We start from the raw sequence: 26,989 nt of genomic DNA, 5'->3' as shown, positions 1-26,989 counted from the left end.
CACGGGGCTGAACTGGCAAAGGGAACTGGAGACAGAGATCACCTTAAATGCCAGCACCAGATAAGCTGTTGATACAGCCTCTGAAATCTCAAAGTGTATGAAAAGCAGGGCTGCATTTTCCCAAATCTACAAAACGGGTTGAACGGATTCTGAAGGTGTTTAAAAATTACTTGAATTACCTGGTGTTCTGGGTACATTCTCGAAAGTCTGTAAAGGGATGCTGTGAAGAGGAGATGAAAGTGGGGAGACTGCTAAGGAGTTCTTAGCAAATGTGTACTCAGGGACTTTTGCAGGGCAGGCAATAGAGGGAGAATGAGCACTGCAGATCCACAGTGATCAAATTGTCTTCTTTCCTTTTAGCTCTTCCTCTTTTAATGTTCCACCTCTGACGACCTTAAAGTTCAGGCAGATTTTCATCTTACTTCAGAAGTGCATAATTCCTGTTCTGCTGAGCTAATCAGATGTAATCTCTTGTTTTTTCTCAGAAATGCTGAAAAAATATTTTTACAGAGGCTTTTCTCTAATCCAACCTTGAAAATTGTTCTTATTTCCAGAGAGCACATTCTTCTGTTTTTTCTTTTGAAAGTAATTTCTGTCTCCCATCTTTATAATACAGCTGAATTTTTGACATTTTCAATTTTTAATTCTAAAACTGCACACCGTCATCAATATGAACGCCGAAGTAGGAAACAGCATGGGAAATGTACAAGCTGCACGACAAAAGCAGCTTTAGCAACAAAGGTTGACCTGATACAGAATAAAGTGTTTAAAGTCCAGAGGGTTTTCCAGTCCAACTGTAAGAACTTCAAAGTAGGTCAGACTGGCTGATGGCGTCACGTTAAGCCTTGCTCTGAGATGGTTTTCAAAAGAACTCAGGAAAGTTGTTTTCCACGCTCTACATTCATCTGAGACTAAGAGAAAGGACAGGGCTGTCATCTGAAATACAACTGGAATGTCTCAAAGATAATCCTGTGAGCTGGGTGAATGCTTGCATGATAAAAACACTTCTCTGAATCAGAAAAAGGGGGAAACCTGTATTTGTCATTCAAAATACTGTGGTGTTTCAGACTCCTTAAAATTGTTATGAATCCTCACTGGTAAGGGACACTGGACATTGGTGACACACATCATTAAAAAGCATCCCAACTGGTAATAAATGTGATTTTGTATGATATGACTGAGGCACATTTTGGAGGAAGATATTAACAGCTTCAGTGGGTGATTTAAGCAGCATGATAAAAAGTGGAAGAGACAGTTCTTTTGTTCAGCTGTCTCTAGCAATGGAAGCTGGAGCGTAGGAGGAACTCATGGGGAAGAGATGTTTACACATGAATAGACTATACCCTAAAAAGCAGTAAACAACTTACAGCTTGCTTTGGTTTGTTTACCAAAAAAACCAAACCCCAAACCCAAGAAAAAAGAAGTCATAATATACAGTAAATTACTTCTTTAACAGTCTAATTCCAGCTTGTTCTTAGGGATGTAACTGTGGATCACCAGCAAGGCTGTAAGGTATGCAGACATTGTTTTAAGCTTCATCCTGATAAATTTCAAACTTAAGTCAGTGCACAAGCCTGCCTCCTTTGTCGCCAGACAACAGGGTGGGTGTGCTCAAAAGTGAATGGAATGGCACAGAAACCACATCTGCTCAAGAAAACAGCTAATTCTCACAAGTACTTAAAACCTAGTGGTTTTCCATGTGCCAAGGCACACTCCGTGTACTAACCTGGAAAAGGGTGGTGATGAAAAAAAGAACACTCTTCATTAAAAGTTTAAGGCAACATCTGTTTTTGTCAGTCTCCCAGTAAAATCACACTCATCATTCCAAAGGTAAATCAAAAAATCAGAAAGCAAATTACTTCACTCAGAATATACTCCCATCACATTATTCTTCAAACCACTCCCTTTTAGTCTACTGTCTCAGTTCAGTATCTCAAATGATTTATTTGACTGGTGGAAAAATACAAATCAGTGTAAACAAAATATTCTGGCTACATCCATACAGTACTTCTCTACTGAAATATTATTTACCTAAAATAGATTTAAAGATACAACATTCAGTTTTCCTAGGACAAGATGATTGAATCTAAGAGCAGATGGGAGTATCCCTATGCTTATATCCTGCCCTGTTTCCCTTCCTACATTGTATGGATGTAAATACTTTAAGTCTCCAAGTTACTTTTTATAGCTTCTTTTACTTCAGGGTACGGTACTTTATTCATAAACGTGTAATTCAAGCAAGACAGTGAAACCCCTAGTAAGGAGTATCTCAGACAAGCAATCTTTGCCTTAAGAATGCCCCTCAATGATTTCAAACATTATTCCCAGAGGCTTCTGATACTATATTCAGCCTGTACAAATGAGTTTGAAGACTGCACATCTTCTACTTACCCAGAAAGCTATCTCATATCTGCTAAATTATAGGGTGCCAGAAAATAGATTTTATGTAATAAACCTTATTCCAGGGATAGGAAAAATTTCATCTTTAAGTAACAAAAAACTGAAAAGTCACCATGAGTGTGACAACAGAACAGGGACCACAATAGTGTAAAGCTCAAAAAGACCTTTCTGTCCTCTTATTTGGACTCAAAGAAGTTACCATGTGCAAAGCAGATACATGGTTTCGTTCTTCTATCAAAAACAGAAACTGCCTTATGCTCTACTTCATTATTTTTATGATGTATGAAATATGCTTAAACGTATTAAAATGTTAACTGTAAAAATTAGCATTTAAATACACTTCATGAGTATACCAAGAGAAGAAAATACAAAATAATGGAAAGAGACATAATAAACGACAAAAATCCAAGAGAACAGGCTATGTAAATTATTGGAAGCTTCTTCCCATCTAAGAGATAAACTAATCTAAACATATTGTTAGGTCCAAAGCTCAGGATTTTAAACTAAAGATATGGACAAATTAGCATGGTTGCTAGTGTTGTTATGAAATGTCATTCCTGTTGCTTATTTATGCCCTTATTATTTTTTTATCACAAAAAAAGGAGGTGATTGCTCTGACAGATGACCTCCACACCCAAAGCAATTCTATCATACCTTCTTACTACAACTTCTATTTCTGAACTGTAGGTATCAGTAAACCCCAAGGTGTTAACCTGGTAACACATCTGAGAGAAGATTGTTTAGCAGGTCTTTCAACTGCCAAACAAAAGGAAAATTTTCTGTCCCTTGCATATTAAAAACATTTCTTTTGTCTCCTGTCTTGTTCAACCATTGAAATGAAGAAATAGACCTAAATTAATATAAACGTATGGGTCAGCAAATACAGAGCTATACCCGTAATCTTAACTGGCTCAGAAAATTTCTTTTCAGTATAATTCTTTATGCATAACCTCCATAATTTTCATTTAGTAAAGTTAATACCTATTGCTGTGCAACTTCTTCAATACAAAGTGTTATGTTAGTGGTACATATTAATATGATGTTATTATTTGCTACTGGAAATAATATTTAACAAGCTCAACACTATGATAATTTGTTCATGTTGGCGAAAATTAAATACTGAAACCAGCTTCTGAAATATACTTTTTAAACTGCAGTTATAATACAAACAATATAAATGGTAATTTGCAGTGAAATGTTTTATGAAACTTTACATTCCAATTTGTTTCATACAATGTTTACAACTGAAAGGGTCAATATTTAGAATCTGTATTTAAGTCAATGCTAATATCAATAAACTCCTGTTTAAATTAATGCAAAGCATGAACTGTACTGGAAAAGAAATTACTCACTTTACTGACTACTTCTAAAGTCTGAAAGTCTGAAAGAGTTTTAAAATGTTGTTCAGTACTGTGTGTGCAAAACCGCATTTAGTGTCTTCAAAGAAGTCTAGTGGCCAGACATCTCTTGCACCAGCTCTTCTCCTGGCACAGCTCAGGACTTTGGGTCTGTGGTTGCTGTCAAGCTGACAACTCCTGGGCTTTCGAACAACTGGTCTGGATATGGGAAATTTGCAGAACTGGAAGCAGTAACTGGAAAGCATCGTGAATATAAGCAGTACTGTTGCAGCCCTATGGGGAGAGAAAACATGTGGTTCATCAGTACAGCTGCCATATACTTCAGGAATTACACTGTACTGTTTTTTCCTTGTATGTTTTTTTTTTACATCTGCATTATGCTATATTAGCATATGTCTTCACACAAGATTTTAGAAATTTTAGAATCTGTAGATACCATAGCCTGAATAAATATAGAAAAATCTGACTGCTGCTAAGTTTAAACTCTTGGACAGTTTTGTTAGTAATATGAGTAGAATAAAACGCCACAGTGTTCAGAGACAGATTTACTTTTTAAACACAAACCAGCTAGTCTTTCCACCAACCGAACTAATTCTGAATTTGCTGTAGTGGAAGAAGTGTCACTGAAATTAACAGTTCAAATTATAATGGTTTTAACACATAGTATTATTTTTGGAATTGCTAATACTGAACAGTATAGTGGCTTGTAATTCTCCATGATCCTAGGCTATATTAATACACATTTGTATACAGCTATGGGATTTATGAAGTACAAAACATTGTATTCCACAATTCTAAATATTCCTAGATTTTGCAATTCCTGGAATGCAAGAAGGTAAGTCAGCAGCAACAGCAAGTTCACCCTATAACAACAGGAACTGCATGGTAGTCTTCACTACAGCTCTATTCAACTTTCCATAATTTTCCTTAAGGGTATTGTTAATTCAGTGTAAAACTGCTTCTTGTAAAGCAATCTTCTCTTTATTTTTAGGAGAGTGTAGCTATTAAATATGGAATGACCATTTATGGTCACTACTATATGTTTATTTATATTTTAAGGGAAATGTCATCTAACAGTTAAAAACCTTTATTGCAGATCCTATCAGTTTTAGGACTTTATGAGGATATTATTTCATCTCAAACTCTTCTTGGTAAAACTGAGGTACGTTTTACTCACTGTGCTTTTCTGAAGAAAAATCATGGTGTCAAAGGAAAGAAATCACTCATGAACATTTTGGTGGTCTGACACGATTATCCAAGCGCTGACCAAGGCTGTTGCTAGACTGAATCTTCCTAGAAATCTAAATACCTGCAGATGGGAAACACTGTAGCATACCTACAATCCAAATTTTAAAGGAAAGAACAGTCTGAAACTGCAACTTCTTGCTGTGCTCTGACCAATACAGCAGCAGTTTCAGAGCTGTCCAGCCTCACTTTAGGTCTTAAGAATCCTCAGTAAACACAACCTCACTACAAGTGTTTGTCAGAGAGGTTGAACACAAAATTGGGACATTTATGTGCTGGCACTGAACAGCCAGAATGATATTGTCATTAATTTTTAAATAGTTTTTCCTTTAGAAATAAATGTGCCTGTCTCATTTCAAATAATTTTATTAGAACATTTTCTAATGTGAAGAGGTGGAGCTTACCTCTAATAGCACACTGTTTATCATGGGGTTAAGAACCTCTGCCTTCATATTGCTCTGTAAACCAGAAAACAGAATAAAAGCCAGGTCAAGAAATATATTGAACAGAATTATACCGATATCTGGATGTGGTTTTATGAATTCTATAAAGGTCTTCCTTCACCTTGATTCTCATTCAGATTGTTTATCTCAGTATTGCTAGTAACTGTGTTTGCATTTCAAACACACCTCAGGACACCCTATGCATTTATATCACAGAGTGCAATGAACTAAGAGAGGCCCAGGGTTTTCTTCTTCATTAATTTATGTACCACAAAGTTTCAAATTGCCTGCTTTCCTACAGGTATTAGGTTTACGTTATCACATGGTTTGTCCATCTGTCTATCAGTGACCTTTTCCCATCCCACAAAATTTTTAACTCCTTGCTCATTTTCAAGGACACAAAAAGGAAAAAGACATGTCAGAAGAAAAATGAAGTTCTTAGAAGTTACACAAATATCTGTGGTTAGGACAAAATGAAAGGTCCAGAGTAGCTCTCCTGTAAAAGGAAAAACAGGTGAAACTCAAATCCCCAAACTGGACGCAGCATGTGCTGGGCAGGGCAGGTTGGCTGGTGAAACAGCTCAGCATGCAGAACATTTTTCTCAACTACCGGATAGGAAGAAAGATGGATACAACGAGTAGTGACACTACTAGAGGCTAGAAAATCAAGATTCATTAGCTCCTCTACTTTTTAAAATGGCAAAAGTTCTTCCCTTTTTTTATTCTCACTGTTCTTTGCATTGTGGTGCTTTAGAACAACAGTAACCTCCAGCAAGAGTTGTTTTCTTTCAACACTGAACACAATACTGACTAATTTAACTGAAAATTTTCCACTTACAACCTTGTAGCTCTGATATTACAGATTACAGAAACGTGAAACTTCTTAATTTTAGTTTAGAGAAAGATGGCAGAACCAAGGAGAAATGGTTAGAGAAAAGAAGTATATTTTTACTCTCAGTTACTAGAAAATCTATTACAAAATGCACTATTTAGCGGACCAGTTCAATATTTTGTGTGCAATTTATTTTTATATTCTTGTGCATGTATTTATTTCAAGTGTCTCACAGATATATGCTAAAGCACCATCCCAAAATGCAAAATAAGCACTTTTTCCTTACAGTAATTGGAAGTTAGGTAAATTATTCACAATAAAAGCAAAGAAATAAATAATGTCCTTTACAAATAACTACAAAAAAAACATGCTTAGAGATGTGCTGGAAAAGCTAATGGGAATCTGGAAAAATTTCCTTTCAGTTACATTGATGCTTTCATGAAACAACCAGGAGAACAAGAATTTGTTCTTCTCTGATGTGTACAGAACATCAGATTTCAGCAACAGCACAATTTTTACCTCTGAATCCTGCTATAATACTGAGATGTCAGTCATCCTTGAAGCATCTTGAAAGGCAGGATACTATTTCTAGCAAAGATGTTCACAGATAAATGGATGTTCTTAAGCAGAATATCTTGTGATAAAAAACAGAGGGATTTTTTTTTAAGATAGGCCAAACAGATTTTCTGATCTCTTAAACCTTTTGAAAACACTGCAGTGCTAAGCCAGGGGATCTAGTAAAGGCTAAGAAGACAACTCGTGAAATCATCTCAAGGGGCTGTAAGAACAATCTGCTAATGACTTTTACACAAATTGAGTTCAAAAGGGATAGGCTGACTCAGAGAAGAAATCATCATGCTGTGTAAGTTCAAATGTGAGGCCCTTCAACGTGAGAAGATAAGAAGTGTTGAGTGGTGATCAGGAAAAACAGAAAATGGTTTCTAGAAACAGATTTTGCACGGCAGGGAACACAGTGTCACCTACCAAGGCTTTCCCTGCTGTAAAAATGCTCTGTGTTCTTGATTGGAGGAAAGAAGTAGCCTCTTTGCTGACACAAAGCCTTGGGACTCATGTAAGAATTTCTATTTCAAGAGGTGAACTATGTTAAAAAAACCCAAATGCTACTGAAAATGCTGTCATCTTACCCCAGCTGCTGTTACAGAATCAGAAAACTTCTTTGATAAAGATGAAACTTCATTGCACATGGCACTTGTTAAACTGGTTTAAAAAAACAAGAGAGACAAATATAAAAATACATCCTTGACCTACCAATAGATAAAAATGCTATGACAAACTTTATCTTGGAAGCAAAGATGCTCTTAAAGCAATTTTGCTTCTAAATATTTTTACAACATTTAGGCATAAACTGTTAAAGTTTTTATATTCCTTCACTGAAAAATCCACTGCTGACTATAGCAGCAAAATGATGTGTTGTTGCATGCACCAGCCTTTTTTGACAGTGCAATGTTTCACTTGTTTAAATTCTAAACTTCTAGTATAACTACGGTTTTTCTGATGATTGCAGCAACACAACCTCTGAGAATACTCTGGAAATAAAACAAACTTGAATGAGAACAGTGAGAAGTTTTCTATGTGAACAATAAAACATCTACTTTTGGGTTAAAAGGGAAAGACCATTTGTGGTTAAAATACGAGAGAACAAGACCTAGTTCTGTTGTGAGAGCTTTCATTGTTTTCCTAGACATTCACAAGTAAATCCCACAGGACATCTTCCTGCAAGGTTCACCATACCTTAGCTCTGATTCTGAAAATACTTAATGAGTGCTTTGTTTTAGACTGAAGGGACTAGGGACTTTGCTACTCTTAGTAGCATTCATAAGGATAAGCACTTGGTTAAATATTTTACCTATTCAGGAGTCAACTGTTAAAAATTTCTTAACACGAAAACTTACTGAAATCAGACTTAATAACTACAGAGAAATTGAGATTTGAATTTAGAGTCCCACTAGACTGAAAGGCTTCTTGAAATTTTAGGTGTTTCACTACAGTTAACTCTAAAGTTGCTAACAAATGTGGTCCATTGTTTAGAACTACAGATTGGTTTTTGTATAGTTTTGGCAGATAAACATTAGATAATGAAACTCTGTTGGCAGATAATAAGGCTGCATTTTACACTCTAAAACCAAATTCCATATATGCAGGCACAGTATCTCCTGCAGAGGGAACAGGAAATGCAACCCAAGTTGGCATGTACATTTGCTTACTGGAGCAGAAACAATTTTTAGCCTGTGTATAGGTCATGTTTTCATAAACATACATATGTCAGCTATGTCAAAAAATGACAGGTAACCTATAGAACCTGATTTCATGGGAAAATATTGCACCAGGACCCCTAAAACCAATGCTGTTTGTTGATCCATGAACTTATTGTGCCTTCAAGCTGAATGGAACTTCATGAGTTCTATGCAAATGTCAAATGTTCATCTCTGAAGTACATAATACTCACTTTGTCAGTACTTTTGCTTGATCTTGAGCAGTTTTTTCTACTTCCTGCCCATGTAGAATTAATTCTGCTACTTTATGAAGCTGTTCAATACAACGAGCAGTTACCTCAGCCAGACTTTCAATGGAGAGCATGTAGATTTCCTTAAATTAAAAATGGGAATAACATAATCAATAATAACAACATTACTAAATATATTCATAGATATATAAAAAAGAAATTCAAATACAGGAACCCCTCCTACCCTAGCTGGAAATACCAACATATACATGGTGAAGTAGTATCAGCCATAATACCATCCTCACAAACAATACTGGAAAATTAAATATCCACAAACTATAAAATACAGACATTCTACTTGCTCTGAAAAATTAGTAACATCAAGTCTACTGTTTACTTGGCTGAGAACTAGGTAAGGCTCTTGGATTTTCTAACATACCACTTTTAAACCGTGTCCTAACAAACAGAAAGACATCTAAACTCTAGAATAAGTCATAATCATAATTATTTTCATATGGAGCTAAAAGTACTGAGTCATCCCTTAGCTGAATCTCTAGAATAGAAACAGATAATGTGCCCAATAAAAAAATGTTTTTTTATCAACAATGATAGAAATCTTTATGTAACACTGTGGGGTCACAGCTTTCATAAATTGATGCCAGCTGGTAATATGCAATCACCTAAAAATTTGTAATATGTATATTTAATATAATAATATATGTTATTACAGTGTGTACATTCTGCCTGCTTCTTTAGACTTTTTTGTAAGGAAACAGGACAGATAATTCCTAATTAGAAATAATAATCTCAACAAAGACAGCAACCACATTTAACATTGCCATTAACTTGACAGGAAATACTCAATTGCAATTAACCTTATCAGAACTGTCTAAATGAACTTTTAGCCTTAAGAGCTATCTTTCATAAAGAGAATGGGCAGTTGTTAGTTGCCTAAATAATATTTCTGCTTTGTCTGTTTATGATTTGAACTGTTTAAATAGTCTGAACATTTTTCCCATGTATTGTCACTGAGAGGAGATACTAAGAAACATTGAGATATAACTTTCAGTGTGCACCTAATGTTTGACATTACACCTCAGAATCCCTCAGCTCACTGCATGCTGAGTATACACAAAGACATAAAACACAAAGACACAGATATAAAAACAATGTGATAGAGAACCTGTTACTTTGATATTTACTTATGGAAACAGAGCAACAGTAAGAATATTTATGTAATTTAGTCTTCAACTGGGTCTACAGTGAATAGTTGTGTATTATTATTTCTTACTATTCCATGAATTTAAAAAAATAAGGATGACACATAAAGCCAACACACAAAGAAACAATCTTATCAAACAAAGTATGTCCATTCACTTAAGGAAACTTATCCTCCAAAAGTTATTTTACCTCCACAGTTTTGCTTTTGTCTGCTTCTGTTTTATCACTCTCAATTTTATCGTCTTTTTGAATCTTTTGTTCACCAGGTTCTTCAGGTTTTTCATTCAGCTCCTCTTCTATGTCTACTGGGGTGGACAAACTGGCTTCTTCCAGCCATTCATGAGCTTTTTTCCTAGCCTGCCAAACAAAGAACCCAACCCCAAAGTCCAGTTTGAAAAGAGACTATCAGATGACATTCCTGAACATCAATTAACAATACATTTAATTATTTCCTTTTTATACTCAGAAATTTGATTGTATCAAGCCTCTGAGTGGCATTTAGTTAAGTGTACATTTAAGAAACTGTAGGAAGAAGTATTTTGGACTGTATAAAGATGGATCATCCAGGGATAATTCCTCTACAGGTATAATATTCCTAATCAATGCATACAGCTGCTGTTAATTCCAGAGTTAATATTTCAGCTTTATTCGGTATTATTAAAATGAATGTACGCAGAAATTTTTCTTACACAGTTTCCCAAATAAGAAAAGAACAAGTGTGTATGAAAAAGAAAAATACTTTGGAGAGGTTGGAGAGATGTACTATAATCTCAAAGGAAAAATAAATATAACATCACTGTATCTTGAGCTGATTTCCCTGACATGCAAATAGATCAAAGCTGAAGAGTCTTGAAGCTTCATACAACTTCAGACTACTGTTATGCTGGAAATTTATCCAATTTATGCACAAAATTTATGATGTCTCTTTTTTAACATGAAGTCAAATTAAAATACATTAGGACATAAGCCTAAGCTAGTTATCCATAGTCTATCTACGTAGCTAGAGATAAACACTCATTTGAGCCCAGGATCAGCAGATGAACCAGCTGTAAAGGGACCTGATAGTATAAATGTGACTCGTTATGTGATTAGCTCCTAGACATCTCACTTTTACAGCAAGAAAAATTAATCTGAACCTGACTTTTGTTCCCAGTATGTAAGACCAAATCTGCTGTTCTCATGAGCCCTGTTCTGCTGAGACACTCCTTGTTCAAGCTTTCTAACACTGGAAAGGGCTCATCCAACAACTTACTCATCTCACTTCTTCTATGAGAGCTTTTCTATATTCAGCATTTTAGTCTCAGTCTCCTGTACTTTGCTTTCTGAGCTGTCTGAAGTGAACTGGGTACTGCTCTGTGACAGATTTCAAAACAAAGCCCTCCTTCTTTGCCCAGGAAACTAAAGGCAGCTCACACTGGTGCTAACCTTATTTAGTTTGTCAGGAGTAGCGGCAACGTGCAATTCAAACAGCAGTTCTGTGAGCATGCTGACAAACTCTTCTCCCATATCTGCTGCAAGAAAAAACAAGACAGTTTTTGTTAGCGTGTTACTGCTATAGTATTTTATATGATCAAATACATCCAGTGAAATAGTTTCACCAAGTATTCCAGCACTTGAAAAACAGTGACAGTGACAAAAGAAAGGAATGTGTGGGGGTGTGCACCAAAATTGCTGATAACTGGGATATTCAATTGAATATTCACTGTGGTTACTGTCTTATTTAACCTCATGTATGAAATCAAAACCTTCAGGTTATACAATTCCTGTAAGAAAAGCTCAGTTATCAAAAAAGTTATTATTTTCCATTTTTTGCTTTCACTGATATTATAGAAAAAAATTAGTATTTATTTATGCTTTATCTTCCATATCTTGCACTTCAGTTACAATATAAATTCCAAATTAAGCACTGATCAGCTTCCAGAACTTCTAGAGTATTAATTTTAGTCACTACCTTATGAAGACTATTAGGATATCAAAAATTACAGTTCAGATTGGATTTTTTTTTAATTATTAGATACAAAAGTAGCAATTATTCTCATGTTAAAGTCTCTGTATTTCTAGTTACCTTTTTGTGCCTGCACCACTTCATCATCTAACTCCTTTGGAACAAAGATCTCTTTTATAGCAATTAAATCATTTTTCACAGTTTCCAACTGTTCTCCATCAAGTGTTGCTAAATGTGACTGAATCTGTAGAAGAAAGGACAGTAAGCATTACTAAACACTAATTTAGGGCCTGAATCCAAATAGACTAAGAAATGGAAACTTCCATTATGTTCAGATGTTGTCTCTAACCTCCCAGCTTAGACATATTTTTAGATCTTGTCCACAGAACTTGTTGAGTATCACAAAAAATTACACCAGCCTTGCCAGATCATCAGGTCCCTTCCTTCCTCCAGAATATGAGTTTTAAACAATAAATCTATGATTTAACTGTAATAGGCATTTTGGGATTGCCTGGATAAAGACAGCAGGCAAAAAGGGCATAGGCATAATGGTTAGCATGAGCACTCATGGGAAGAGCTGGAAAAAGTTGCCTTCAGAAGGCAGCCAAAATTATTGACAGTCTACCTGTTCTGAAGAATGTACTGGCAGGTCTTTGTCTCAGCTATCTGCAAGTCCCTGCATCTCTAATAGGATGTGTCGTGGTTGGGGGGGGGAGGTGAATTTTTCCAGGGGGATGTGGGCAGTCCAATCAGTAATCAGCTTTTCTGCTGGCACCTGGATTGGTCACTCAGAGGTTTGGACACGCCTCTGAGGACACAAAGAGTTAAAAGCAGGAGTCTGGGGGGTTCAGCCTCTTTTAGGTTCCGGTTTCAGCAGTGGAAACATCTCTCCCCTGCTCAGCTCTGGGCTGAGTGGAGGAGGGGGAAGCCACGTGGCCAGGCTCAAGACAACCACGCGGTGAAACTAAAGTAAGCTGGGGCCCGGGGAGGAGAAGAGAATAGACAGGACTGGAACTGAGCTGCCCCGTCCAGGATGGAGGGGTAGAAAACTGTGGAAGTGCCTTCTGTGTGTTCTCACCCCCCTCCTTTCCCCCAAACTCCGGGAGAAGGTGCTCAGCCACGTGGGGTTTGCCGAGCCTAAGAATGCCTCCGCCTGCAGCACCCTGCTGAGAAGAAACTGTTAACCCTTGCTTGGCAGAAAGAAACTTTTCTTAGACATTGATTCTCATGACTGGTAGTTTTCGGAGAGAGGGAAGCGGCCTGAGACCAAGATGATAAAGCATGATTGGAAGGAACTCGATAGAAGAATGAGAGGAGTAGCCTTGGAGCTGGACTTTTCTTGCATAATGTCAGCCATAGACTGAACTTGAGTCTCTTTTGAACATAAACTGCATTTTTGGGTGGATACAGCTGCCCCTTGCTTTTGCTACAGTGACTGGCACTTGAAGTGAGTAGCGAGCAGAGAAGAGAGGGAGAGGGTGAGGTGGCACCCTCTGCCCTCAGGGCAGACCTGCTCCTGGAACCCCGGCCCCTGGGTGAAAAGGGGGAGAGCTTGGCATGCAGCATCCTTAAAAAGCCCTGTATGCAGTTTTGGCCTATGAGACAGCGGTGAGAGCGCTGGACATAGGAAAAAGAGAGTGTCACCTTAGCAGACTTCTCCGGGCGGTGCTATGGGTGACATGAAAACACATAAGGGGTGGACCCGTGTTTTCTGAAGAACAGTCTGTGGTGCGAGAGAGACTCCTCTCTCCCTTGCTGAATTGAAGATTAGTTTGTTTTTGAGTAGTGATTGTTTGATCTAAAACCCAAAGGTTGGTCTGTGAAGAGTGATGAGTAGGGAGGTAGAAACTGGGAGAAGAAATGTTCTAAGAAGTTTTTATTTCTGTCTTTGTGTGTGTTTAAGAGTATTTCTGTCCCTGTTCTTATGTAATTAATAAAGTTTTGGTAGGTTTTTTTTTTGTTTTCAAAATTTAAGCCTGCTCTGCTCTGTTCCTGATCACATCCCACAGGAGTTGTTAGAGAAAAAACATATATTCATAGGTACACTAACATCTGGCCAATGCCAACCCATGACATTCTTGGTTCCCTGACCGGGAAAATCAAAATTTTTAAGTGAGTAATAAGAATGATAGAATGAAAACTGTGAGATATGATCAAAGAGGAACAAGAGCAAAGCATGAATTAAGTGATGATGTAAATTTATAGACGTAATGTTAGTTGTTATTTTAAGACAGTGTGTCCTCAGAGGCGAGGGGTAGAGACTGTCGTGGTTGGGGGGGGGAGGTGAATTTTTCCAGGGGGATGTGGGCAGTCCAATCAGTGATCAGCTTTTCTGCTGGCACCTGGATTGGTCACTCAGAGGTTTGGACACGCCTCTGAGGACACAAAGAGTTAAAAGCAGGAGTCTGGGGGGTTCAGCCTCTTTTAGGTTCCGGTTTCAGCAGTGGAAACATCTCTCCCCTGCTCAGCTCTGGGCTGAGTGGAGGAGGGGGAAGCCACGTGGCCAGGCTCAAGACAACCACGCGGTGAAACTAAAGTAAGCTGGGGCCCGGGGAGGAGAAGAGAATAGACAAGACTGGAACTGAGCTGCCCCGTCCAGGATGGAGGGGTAGAAAACTGTGGAAGTGCCTTCTGTGTGTTCTCACCCCCCTCCTTTCCCCCAAACTCCGGGAGAAGGTGCTCAGCCACGTGGGGTTTGCCGAGCCTAAGAATGCCTCCGCCTGCAGCACCCTGCTGAGAAGAAACTGTTAACCCTTGCTTGGCAGAAAGAAACTTTTCTTAGACATTGATTCTCATGACTGGTAGTTTTCGGAGAGAGGGAAGCGGCCTGAGACCAAGATGATAAAGCATGATTGGAAGGAACTCGATAGAAGAATGAGAGGAGTAGCCTTGGAGCTGGACTTTTCTTGCATAATGTCAGCCATAGACTGAACTTGAGTCTCTTTTGAACATAAACTGCATTTTTGGGTAGATACAGCTGCCCCTTGCTTTTGCTACAGTGACTAGCACTTGAAGTGAGTAGCGAGCAGAGAAGAGAGGGAGAGGGTGAGGTGGCACCCTCTGCCCTCAGGGCAGACCTGCTCCTGGAACCCCGGCCCCTGGGTAAAAAGGGGGAGAGCTTGGCATGCAGCATCCTTAAAAAGCCCTGTATGCAGTTTTGGCCTATGAGACAGCGGTGAGAGCGCTGGACATAGGAAAAAGAGAGTGTCACCTTAGCAGACTTCTCCAGGCGGTGCTATGGGTGACATGAAAACACATAAGGGGTGGACCCGTGTTTTCTGAAGAACAGTCTGTGGTGCGAGAGAGACTCCTCTCTCCCTTGCTGAATTGAAGATTAGTTTGTTTTTGAGTAGTGATTGTTTGATCTAAAACCCAAAGGTTGGTCTGTGAAGAGTGATGAGTAGGGAAGTAGAAACTGAGAGAAGAAATGTTCTAAGAAGTTTTTATTTCTGTCTTTGTGTGTGTTTAAGAGTATTTCTGTCCCTGTTCTTATGTAATTAATAAAGTTTTAGTAGGTTTTTTTTTTGTTTTCAAAATTTAAGCCTGCTCTGCTCTGTTCCTAATCACATCCCACAGGAGTTGTTAGAGAAAAAACATATATTCATAGGTACACTAACATCTAGCCAATGCCAACCCATGACAGGATGGCACATCTAAGAGGGATGGAAACAGATTCTTTAGGTCACTGTTTGTACTACACTTATTTGGTGTTAATTCTGTGAGCAGAGCGCTCCTTCTGCCGATGGAAGGCAAGAGAAATGCCCTTACTCCCCCGATACGAAGTTTTACCTTTAAGTTTGTTTCAAGGGGCTTTTTTAAAGCTTGCTTGACGGACTGCCTCAGGGCAAGGCTGGAGACAGCTGTTACTGGTGTGTCCTTATGTCCAGCTCCTGTGCTCAGAGTTAAACAGCAAGATAAAGCTGTGACACTTGAGTCAGGTTGTGAAGGACTGCAGAGGGCTTTTTTTCCTCTCTTTCTATAGCACTATCCATTTCAAGGGCTAACTGGAACTTATTCTAATGGAAAATTTTAAAACAGAAGCTTAAATATACATGTCTTCAATACCTCTTGCACTCCTCCTGTGGCTTTTGGGCTGTTAGAAGTGGTCTCAAGCTTATGGTACTCTTCCTGTGTCTGTGTGCATCTGTGCCTGGTAAGTGGAACATTTATCTGAGTATTGTGCTTGCTGACCCACACAGTTACCATCAGTCCTGTTGAACTGAGTAGGACTACGTACGTGTCTAGGACATAAATGAAGTGCATCAGAAACCTCACGGTAACAACCTGCAGGTCTTGCTTACTCTGTGGTATTTCACAGTAAAATACAAATATTGTTGACACATGCAATTAACCTGATCTTGTTTTCTATCTATCTCTTTCCTGTTTGGTGGGTGGGGGATTTTGGCCATTTTTGGTTTCGTTTTTTGTTCCCAAAAGCAGACCCTTGAACCTTACATGTGTGGTTTGAATGTATAGTTTTTTCTGAACTCGATGGAAAACTTACTGTTCATTCTACACGCATCTGCAGAATAAAATTATTGTGAAGATAATTTTTTTTACCAACCATATTGATTTATGCTGTCTGCATACTGTACCTGAGCTTCACTTTCATTTGATAGGATTTCCAGAGCTTCAAGATGAGACAAACCTTGGAATTCATCAAAAAGTAGTCCATAATGTGCTGTTCTTTCAATTGTAACTTGCTGGGCCTGCCTCTGTTTCTCTTTTTCTTTGGCTTCTCGCAACAGCTGTAAAAATATACATCATTCTATGTTTTACTGATAGTACTGCAAGTGTGACAGATTTTTTTACTATTTGCTTCTGTGTGTCTAGAAATAGTAATAAAATTTGGGACTATATCACACCTGCAGAGCTAAAATTTTAGAAATGAAATAGCCAACTTCTTTTTTGGTAATTTTCTCTGATAAAATATTTATATAGTATTCTAAGCAGGACTTTCCCAGTGTTATTTGCTACCCATCTCTCTTTAAAAGACAAAGAACAACAAAAAAATAATGATCTTGCTTATATTTTCGAAAGCAATGTCAGCTACAGATACCACATAATAAATTTCACCACCAATTACAATGAAAGAGAAAGAACTATTTCATGTGCAGCCTTAAAGAGCCATGCGATCCATTCTACAGACCACAAAAAGGGAAGAGTATTATTTTCAGGACCTATCCACCAACTGGCATAAATAATGCACCTACATAAATATTTCCTATAAATTATTCTTAGCAAATACTAAAGTCAGTTTTATGTGACAGCAGGACTGACAAAAGAGATTGATGACTTATACCAAAGGTGGGGCAGAACTGCTCTCTATATACTTGGGTATATTTTAATACGCTCCTATCAGTGTATAAGGATAGAATCCAACAGGATCTTCTACTCCTTCCTTCTATTCCTGGACAAAATGGCCTCTCATGAATTTCCTACAGTAAAGGTAGCAAATATACCTGAATTGCATGTTAGGTCACATACAATTCTCTGAATACAGATGAACTTCCAAGCACTTACGTTATTCCATAGTTCAAAATTCCTACAATATTGCCTTCAGTGATTTATTTAGTGCAAAAGACTTGAAATGGTAGATTTTTCCTCTGACGTCTCCATCTTGAGAAGTTAACTCACAAAGTTTTATGAAATCACTGAAAAGTGATAGTGCAAACTGTGAGAACTGATTTATGTTGTATTCTCCCTCAGGTTCTATGTGTAAATCCATGCATGTTGTTAAAGGAGACATTCTCTAAAGCTTATTTTAACCCTGTGGGCCTTAACAAGAGTTGATTGCTTTTGATCTCCTATAACAGTCTAAGCCTGTTAACTCTTCCAATGACGAATACGAAAGATGAAACAGCTCATTAAAAGAAAAGTACCTTACTCTTCTCCACAAGGAAGTAAACATGCAGAAAATATAGCTTCTTTTCAATGTCTATTGTTTTCCCTCCTTTCAGTGTCTGGAGAACTAAAATAATTTTGTACTGACAGCATTTATTCTTTGGTTTTTATTGCATCTCTGAGCTTTAAAGCATATGAGTCACAACTGTGTAACAGTACCATTAAGTGAGATGGACACTGAGATACAACTTTTACAGGTTTAATTCCTAATGAAACATATGTCATATTCCAGTATTACTGATTCCCAAGGAAAACAGTACAGTGATGTTTATGCTGGAAGATATCTATCTACAACAGTTACTATAACACCAACAATTCAATTTTGCCTCCAGAGTGTAATGATTTATCACCACATATACTATCTTATTTAAATCAGCAATTGCATATGTGATTATGCAGAAAAGATGATGTTACATTATCTTTTGTTGTTCTCTGAAGAAAAATAAAGTAGAGAAACTATAAAGCATAATATTTATTTCCATAAGCCCAGCCAGCATCTACTGCAATAAATAAAGCCTCTCCCTGAGGCATGTGAAATTCTGGAAAAAGAATCTGAAATTGCATTGACAGAGCAGTATTTAAATATATCCAACCTGAGACAGTGAGACTGTTCTTGCCATCAGTGTTTTGGTTCTCTTAAATCCAGGATCGCTTTCTGCAAGGACATTCATGGTTGTCTTCCCAATAAATTCCAAAGCATCTAAGCCTCCAGATAATACACTTTTCCCCTGTATGAATGTGAATGAAATGTGGTTATTTTCTTCCCAGTTTAGGCTAATATGAACTGCAAAGAGAAGTGCTTTTGTAGACACCATCTTCGAACATTCAGGTCCCTAAATTTCCTATACTTTAACTTACAAGAGGATTGATGCATTTACTTTGTTCTGAATACACTTTCCAAAAGAAAAAAAAACCCTATCCAAATATTTCCAGTTAATTGAACTACTTACACCAGAGGAAATGTAACAATTGCTTTAAATTTAAAAAAAAAATCCTAAAAGGGCCGGAGCACATTTCCTGTGAAGACAGTCTAAGAAAATCGGGGCTGCTCAGCCTGGAGAAGAGAACGCTCTGAGGAGACCTTTCAGTACCTGAATGGGGCCTGTAGAAGGCTTGAGAGGGATCTTTTGCAAGGGCAAACAGTTTTTGGGCAAAAGGGAATGGCTTTACTTTGAAAGAGGGTAAATTTAGATTGGGTATCAGGAAGAAATTCTTCACTATGAGGATGGTGAAGCACCAGAACTGGTTGCCCAGAGAGGTGCTGGATGCCTCACTCCTGGAAGTATCAAAGGCAGGCTGGATCAGGCTTTGAGCAACTTGGTTTAGTGGGAGGTGTCCATGCCCAAGGCAGGGGCATAGGAACTTGGACTAGATGATCTTTAAGCTCCCTTCCAATCCTAACTATTCTGTGGCTCTATCATTCTATGAATACTGCTTTAATTTCATCCAATGGCATCTGGTTTGTAGGAACTTGTTTTAGATATGAATAATATGGAGTCAAGTCCATCATGAACGGAAGACTCTGCCTGACCTGATTTTTAAAATTTTAACACTTCTGATGACTCTAGAAATGTCTATTTAAACACAGATGTTTTTCTGTGTCTTCATAGTTTTTATGTACACTGAAGAAGTTTCACTGGCTAAAGATTTCCATTTCAATCTGGATTATGTGTGTGTCAGAAACTCAAATGCTGATGTAACCTGATATACAATGGAAAACCCTACAAAGTCTCAAATGGCATTACAGGTGACCTACTGAGACCTTAAGTGACTCTTTTTGTACCACATTGATCACTGACTGTCTCAGCAGTCTCTCCAGGCTGGCTACAAGCACATTTCTCTTATTTGCAAATCTAGTATGATGTAATCTCAAGTAATCTTACTGGTGGCCAGCTCTCACAAGGCATATGATGCTCCAGGCTCTGTAAAAAGAGTCTTAAGAATAATCTACAGGAATCTCCTGCTGTTCCCAAAATCTTTGATATTAGAGTGATGAGGCAGTCACAGTGAACTAGATATACAATAAAAGAAAACAGTAATTTCATAAAACTTGCTCAGTGGGGAGTTAATCTTCTATGCTTTTGCAGCCAATGTTTTAAGTTTCTTTTAATTTCAAGTGAAACACCATACTTAAAGGTGGAAAAAAGCAGGGGAAGGAGATGACACAAAAATTGTTTTGGAAACAGTATGGTACAGGATTTTGCAAAATCTGAAACCCCAAAAAAGAGAAAAGAATGAAGTTCAACACACAAAATATAAGGACAGTGTAACAGGAACGAACTGTGAACAAAAGATTTTGCCTCTCTGAGTTTGCAATCAGACCTCCTTCTGGGAAGGCTAATATGAAATGAGAGACTAGATAAAGAGATGAAGGTAAAGGCCAGGAACTAAAAATAGAGAGCTTATTAAAAGCCCTAAAATAAGCAAATGGAATATTTTCTTATTTTCTCTGCCTTCAAAAAGGGTAACAAGTCCTATCACACTTTCTCTGGAAGGACTTAACTGTAAAAAGAAAAAAATCAGATGATGGTACAATTATAAAAAAGATTTTCCAAAAATTTGCAGAATTCTACATAGTTTAGGAGAAGACCATATTTTTTTCACTGAAACTGGTGACAACATAGTAACTGAGTTAGCTCTGTTTGACCTTTTATTTTTTAATTTGACAGTTTAATTTAAAAGTTATTTTGTAATGGAAAAGACTACAAACAGACTTACAAAGGAACTGTTTTTACAAAGAACTGTAACTTAAAAAACATGACCTACAGTGAAGCTGAACCTAAAAATAATGAAAAATAACTCGAGCAGAGAGACCAGCTAAAATAACTCACTGTGTTTTGTACAGCACTAGTGATAGCTGACAGCATGCCACGAGATCCAGATGAAGGAGAAGAAGGAATATCCTCAGAAGAGGTTTGGTCCAGAGAATCTTCTGCTTCTAACAAAAGAAAAAAAAACAGGTTTCAGCATAATTTCAACCCTGCAAGCCACAAATTACAGTAAATGGGTTTCTTTGACTAAAATCTTAAAATTTTGTAAATTTAAGTAATTTGGCAGGGTGAAAGGGTTTTGTCCTGTTTCAGGGGACTTCAACTTACGAGTAACTGGTGTTTCAGCTGCAGGAGGCTCTGCTGTTTCCAGAGATGCTGAACTTCCACTATGAATTCTTAAGGTAGTTCCTGCTTTTTCTTTTACTGCTGTTATCCCATGACCTATAGCGAGGCATATTTTAGACTATATGATTTGGAAACTTGTTACTAACAGTGCATAGTACTCTTATACTTCATGAATTATGACAAACAAAGTATCTGTTAAACTTACCTCAATTGCTTAATTTTCTCTAGGTTAATAAATCATTTCTACTATATTTACATTAACTGAATATAAATGATAAAGCTGAAATATAACACAAATTATGCTGGATCTGGAAAGTAGAAGTTATTTCTGTGGCGCACATAAGTTTAGTTCCCTGCTTTTCAAAATGCTAAATATCCTATTGTAATCAATGGAAAATCAATCAAAGTTTAAATGGAAACTGACAGTCCTCCTAAGGCCATAGGGTAGGACCTCATGTAATTTCCAGAATTCTAGAACAATTAACCCAAAGTTAATGGATTCTGTATGACTGCAGGACTGAGGCAAGGAATTTCTTCTTCAGTCCTCCAAACAGGTGTTATGTTTTTAGGAATACTGATTCCAGTCCTCAGTTATTTCAGGATTTAAGCTCCTTAGTTTCTCATTTGAAGAAAATTCTGAAGTGTCTCTCCCCAGAGCTATTTAAATACCCCTTGTAAAGTCTGCTGATGTCAATTGACACAGGCAAAACTATTGCTTCAGTGGCAGGTGATCTCCTACAGAGATTTTACCACCATGACTCATATACAGTGACTTCCTAGCCCTCTATTAAAATCGTCTACTTTAAATAAAGTATAAAGTATAAAAGTATAAAGTATAAATGTTGCTACTGTTTTTATCTGAATATTTTTGACAGAATAGGATTGCCTTGCTGGTTTTCCACACAGAGTTTTTTTACACTAGCAAATCACAGGGACTGGTAATATCCCACTACAGGACAGGGTAGACTGACTGATAGTCAGTCAAGGGGAGGCAATATCTTCCTAATCTGCATCAACTGTAGTTGAAAAATGCTGCCCTTCAAAAAGATTACTCTAAAATTGTCTGTCTATTTTGCTTCTGGTTATGTGCACAAGTATCTCCATGATCTATTTCTCTCATTACAAGCAATCCAGCTGTTAATCTTCCTTAGCTGGAAGTTTCTGTGTATCAGCTGAGGTGCAACAGGTGAACAACAAACCAGGTGTGCAATATTTCTTTCCAACACAAAATTAAACAGCTTCTGTGACATGATTTGATTTTTATCTTGTACAGTACACTGTTAGTGCATCTTGAGTGAAACTGATCACTTCCAGCAGCAGGATAATCCAGAGTGCTTCAACTATCTGCCTAATAAGAAATGTTAATGACAATTTCATACTTCTTTGGTAAACTAAACTGTAAAACAGATAAATTATTTCAGAAATGGCCTTAGAACAGATGGTCAGGCAGATATCTAGACAGCTCAGGCACAAAATTATGCATAATGATTCGTTAAGTGTTGTCCACATTTTCCCACAACTATGTGCATTCTATTAGAGAAGTTCAAAGCATCTTTTCAGAGTTACATCAACTACAGCAAAACAGCTTATCACTTGCCAGTGCTCTGCAGCATTCTGAATAAACTTACACATCTGTGTGTGTGTGTGTGTGGTCATACAAATATGCTTTTGAACATCTGATTCAAGAAAGATGCAGCAAATCTATTGAAATGGAGTAGGAAAAAGGAAAGCTTAGATTTGTGATTCTGTGATTTCCAGATGAAGTACACATCAGGTGCTCTGTGACTGCAGTAATAAATATACTCTAGAAAACATATGTGAAGCAGCATCTCTGAAAGATCCCATACAAGAAAACTGGAGTATCTGGAGGTGATAACAAAGAACAGATATCTCCTATGGAACGGACCTGCAGACACCAGGAATTTCATAGGCTACACAAGGGCCTAATGTTTTACACTGTAACAGCCTAGGCAGATAAATGCTTTTACCCGTCTAAAGAAAATATGACCTTTATCTATTCTATCTTGTGTCTTACAAAAACAGTAGTGCATTCAACTGTGTGGGTCATACCAGGTTATGCATCACAATGTTTAAGTCATCATTGGATAATTTATTGAATTTTGCCAAGTCTGTTCCAATGCAGATTCTAGAGAACAGTGTACTGCATGGTCTAATCCCAATCTCCCACATATTTTAATGAGCTCAGTGAAAATACTAGCATGGATAGATTCTGGAGTAATTTATTTAATCCCCGAATTCCTGGGACTCAAATCACTATTAATTGTGCTTTTACACTAATATAATAGACACTGCCTGTCACATTCCTTTCCATGCTCACAACTTTTTAAATGAGCAAGCATTTTATTCTTTTCACTGACCTAATCAACCTGACTTGGTAACAAAATACTGCAGTCCTGTAGTCATATAAAAATCCTATAAATTTTGGGCAAAAATTTGAATTGTCATGTGAACAGTTATGTGTTTCCAGATCAATTTCCCACTTTTTTTTCTGGTGATTTTTTTATAGCCTTGAATGGGTTCCCATAGTTTTGCAGACAAGCTAACACATTTAAGAAGAGAAAGCACACAGCTGCTTATTGATATTTACTGACCTACAAAAGGCAGCATTTTCAAGGCTATGGTTACATGCACTAAAATAATAAGAAAACACTCCAGGTCAGCTAGGGGTGGCTTTGCTGAACTGAGCTACATGGCATATATGTTTGCAGCAGTTAAACCAGATGAGATCAGAAGGCCACAACTGAAGCAACCATCAGCTACACATACGTGCACTAACAGGGCAGAAACACGCATTGCCTTGGAAATTAAAATGATTATTTGTAACTTCAAATGGCACAGAAATAAAAGAGCTTGTGGGAGAGAAGCCTACAATTTAAGATGCACTGATTTTGTTACACTGGGTGTGCTAATGCAACCGAGCTGACACCTCTGACATCTCCATTTACTCTTCTGTAACAGCAGACAGAAGAGCTCTGCAATGGGCATTGTTAACTGTGAGCTTTTGGAAGAAAGCACTCTTTTTTCCCTGTGCTGTTGCTTTTGTTTATCTTGCCTCCATGATTCCTTGTCTTTCAACTGGCTGGCAATTTCCACAGAATATTATTGTCCATGTTCCTAGCTGGGATCTCTCATTTGAAAAGGAAGGTTTTGCTAACACTGCATAGCAACATGACCTGCCTTTTAGTTTGCCTGATCTGCCCAAGGACAGATTACAGCACTCACAAATGCTTTAGTCAGATACAACCCACTTCACTGCAAGCTGTCTTATCTTCCACCTCCCAGCTTAGTAGCTCTGGATTCTCAGCAGAGCTGAGAGAGGCAGACACCTCTGGAGGGCACTTCACTAAGTCTGAAACCCAAACCACTCTATAGGAACCACTGATCCCTTGTGCATCTAGTACTCACTGGCAACTGGACTCTGATCCAATGGTACAGATGGGAAGAGTCTGAGATTTTGTCCACACTGCCTTTGTAACCTGTGTCCTACCATGGGAGCACATTTAACAAAGAACTGATCAAAGTCTAGTCTAACAACATGAGTGACACCTCATCTGGCTCAAGCTAAAGATGAAGACCGAGGCCTTAAATGAGCATCTTTCACCAGATGCAAAACTGAGGAACCTGAAAATGGCTGGAAGAGAATCACTCCACTACAATGAAGGAGAGAGATGTGGAAAATCCAGCTGTGCTCTGGTTTTGTACACTAAAAAGTGGGAACCCATTGTGCTCCCTTTTAGGCTATCCTATTGGCACTCCATTCACTTCAAGCCTTCACAAAATTTCTCTTCCTTGCATTTAAAACAAAAAACCCAGGCTAGATTCTTATAATATGTCTGCTATCTAGTCTATGAATCAGGACTCACTCCAATTAATCTAGTAAATGAGGTTAGATTCAGATCACCTTATGGCAAGCATAAAAGATCTCAATAATAGCAATAAGCATAAAGGCAGTTAAGACCATTTTATTGGTTCTCCGTCTCTTCTAGACTATAAGCCCATGTTAAAAGACATAAAGAAAGCAAAAGGCACTGCCAACCCCAAAAGCATCCACATTTTCTTCCATCTGGTACTTGCACTCAGCATTCTGAAAAAGGAATAACTGCTAAGAGGGCTTTGCTGCTACAGCTGCTGTAAAGTGTTATTTACAAAATAACATGTTGTTACTTTGTGACCACTATGTGACTTTTAACCCAAAGTAGTTTTCCCTTAATCAGCTGAATTTATAAAATTAAAAAAGTCTGAAGAGATTAACTATCCTCTTTATGATCACATAAAGTACAAGCATAACTAAAGTACAAGCATAACACCCAGCCTTCTTTTTTTAGTATTGTACTTTATTTTGCAACAGGGGAAGAGTATCTATAGAGAACAGAAAAGACTATGTTTGAATACTTTAGTTTCACATTATCTGCAGCATTGGCATTTCTGTTCCACACAGAAGTCAACTTAAGCTATGCAATTCAGATTATTACACATAATATCCATGCTCATGAACACAGTGACATCTCAAGTGACATTTCGTTCTGTCATACTGAGTGACAAAAAGTGCTTTTCAGTATATCAGGGAGAACTATGGTTGTCTAATATTTTATGTGCCATTCTCATAGCTGAGGAACTAGATGAGAATATACACAAGAACAAAATCAAGATAGCAGAACATTAACTGCAAACACTACATTAGAAAGATGCATTACGCAGCCTTATAGTATGAATTTCAGGGATCACGTGAATCAAACAGCTGGGTTATTTTTTTAAATGATATTTAGTGTGTGAATGTATTGACAGGTGCTACTCTTAGCAACGGCCCTAAAGGTAAAACACCTTAAACTTACACTGAGTGAAGCATTTGTATACAGCATGATAGAGAACAGACTTTCCTTGGAAATGCCACTCATTGAGCACCTTAACTTCAGCACCTTATGAATGCCATACCTCATTCAAAACACCACAGCATATGAAAGGCAAGGCTTGCATAAGGTCATCACTTCCATTAAGCTAGCTGATAGATTAGTTGGAAGAAAAAGCAAAGAGACAAGCTTTTAAGCATAGAAGCTGTTTTAAAAATGCATGTCACAAGCTGCCAGTACAAACTGAAATTATATTTTGCCTCATATAAGCGCTAGGGATAAAGAGTTTGCTCTTACAGCTAAGCTAACCCAATGGCTTCTTGGTGCAGTTATGGGAAGTTCTACTCCTCCCCATATTGCACCCTTGTCCCTGCTGCTTGCCCTGAAACGGGTCTCAAGAAGTCAGTTCAAGGAATTGACGAGGGAGAAAATGGATTTTTCTTTCCTCTGGAGTTATTCTTATGTCAATTTAGCTTCCTGAACTGGATTAGAGGGAACTCAGAAGAACATGACTGCTGATACAGGGAGAAGGAAGAAACATGCAAAGAAAAGACAGGTGAGGGACTACACATTTCAGTGGCTACTACCCATTAATTGGTTTAGCTGCAATAGTCACCCTCTTAAGCAGGATAGCTTTATCAACACTTAAAAGGCTAGATTGTGTAATGGCTGATTTACTAAAAAACACAATTGAAAAGAAAGAGACTAAAATGTTGATAATTAGTATAAGTTCCTCCATATCATAGTGAGCCGCCTTCTCCCGTCTCACCATTCCAGCAACTATTTCAGTGGTTCTGCTCCATCGTGGTTCCACAAGGAGGAACCAATTTTCTTGCACCTTTTAAAAACAAAAAAAATCTCTTCACCTTGTTGGTGAAGCTGATTCAATAGCTAGCTTAGTGTGACATCTAGTGTTAAGACCCCAGACATGGTTCAGGCAGTGATTGAAACTAAAAGAGTTACAGATTCTGTTGTGTAGAGAAGTATCACATCTCTCTTGTCCTGGGGCCACCCATCCAAATAATGTCAAAATCAGTTCAAAGACAACAGATATTTTCTTTGGAATAAAAAAATACCACCAAAACAATCCCTGGCTGTACGTGCAGAGTTACTTAAAGGAGGATGAGATACAAATTATACGGAAACCATGTTATTATTCGGAACTAAAATCATCTCTGCTAAATAAATTATAG

The 26,989-nt window shown here is 37.7% G+C and overlaps 1 protein-coding gene across 5 annotated transcripts in view; it reads right to left on the bottom strand.

Annotated features, from left to right (window-relative positions):
• Nucleotides 1–1,764: 1,764 nt before the first annotated feature.
• FAM114A1 (family with sequence similarity 114 member A1) overlaps nucleotides 1,765–26,989 on the bottom strand; it is a 31,517-nt gene continuing 6,292 nt past the window's right edge. Inside the window, exons 4-15 of one of the 5 annotated variants that reach the window (XM_063401782.1) lie at nucleotides 20,911–21,024; nucleotides 20,644–20,750; nucleotides 18,406–18,540; nucleotides 16,504–16,656; nucleotides 12,029–12,152; nucleotides 11,389–11,474; nucleotides 10,153–10,320; nucleotides 8,746–8,885; nucleotides 7,424–7,496; nucleotides 5,408–5,461; nucleotides 4,936–5,094; nucleotides 1,765–4,031 (exon numbers count right to left, since the gene is read on the bottom strand). In XM_063401782.1, the coding sequence (XP_063257852.1) occupies nucleotides 4,978–5,094; nucleotides 5,408–5,461; nucleotides 7,424–7,496; nucleotides 8,746–8,885; nucleotides 10,153–10,320; nucleotides 11,389–11,474; nucleotides 12,029–12,152; nucleotides 16,504–16,656; nucleotides 18,406–18,540; nucleotides 20,644–20,750; nucleotides 20,911–21,024 (1,271 nt within the window). In that variant the 3' untranslated portion in view covers nucleotides 1,765–4,031; nucleotides 4,936–4,977. The remainder of the gene's footprint in view (nucleotides 4,032–4,935; nucleotides 5,095–5,407; nucleotides 5,462–7,423; nucleotides 7,497–8,745; nucleotides 8,886–10,152; nucleotides 10,321–11,388; nucleotides 11,475–12,028; nucleotides 12,153–16,503; nucleotides 16,657–18,405; nucleotides 18,541–20,643; nucleotides 20,751–20,910; nucleotides 21,025–26,989) is intronic. The other 4 variants (XM_063401787.1, XM_063401783.1, XM_063401784.1 and 1 more) reach the window with 4 other exon arrangements.

The sequence above is a fragment of the Prinia subflava genome, chromosome 7 (genome assembly GCF_021018805.1).
Source record: "Prinia subflava isolate CZ2003 ecotype Zambia chromosome 7, Cam_Psub_1.2, whole genome shotgun sequence".
In the NCBI taxonomy this organism is placed as follows: Eukaryota; Metazoa; Chordata; class Aves; order Passeriformes; family Cisticolidae; genus Prinia; species Prinia subflava.
Note: the sequence above shows the minus strand (reverse complement) of the source record. Positions and strands in the feature narration are given on the sequence as shown.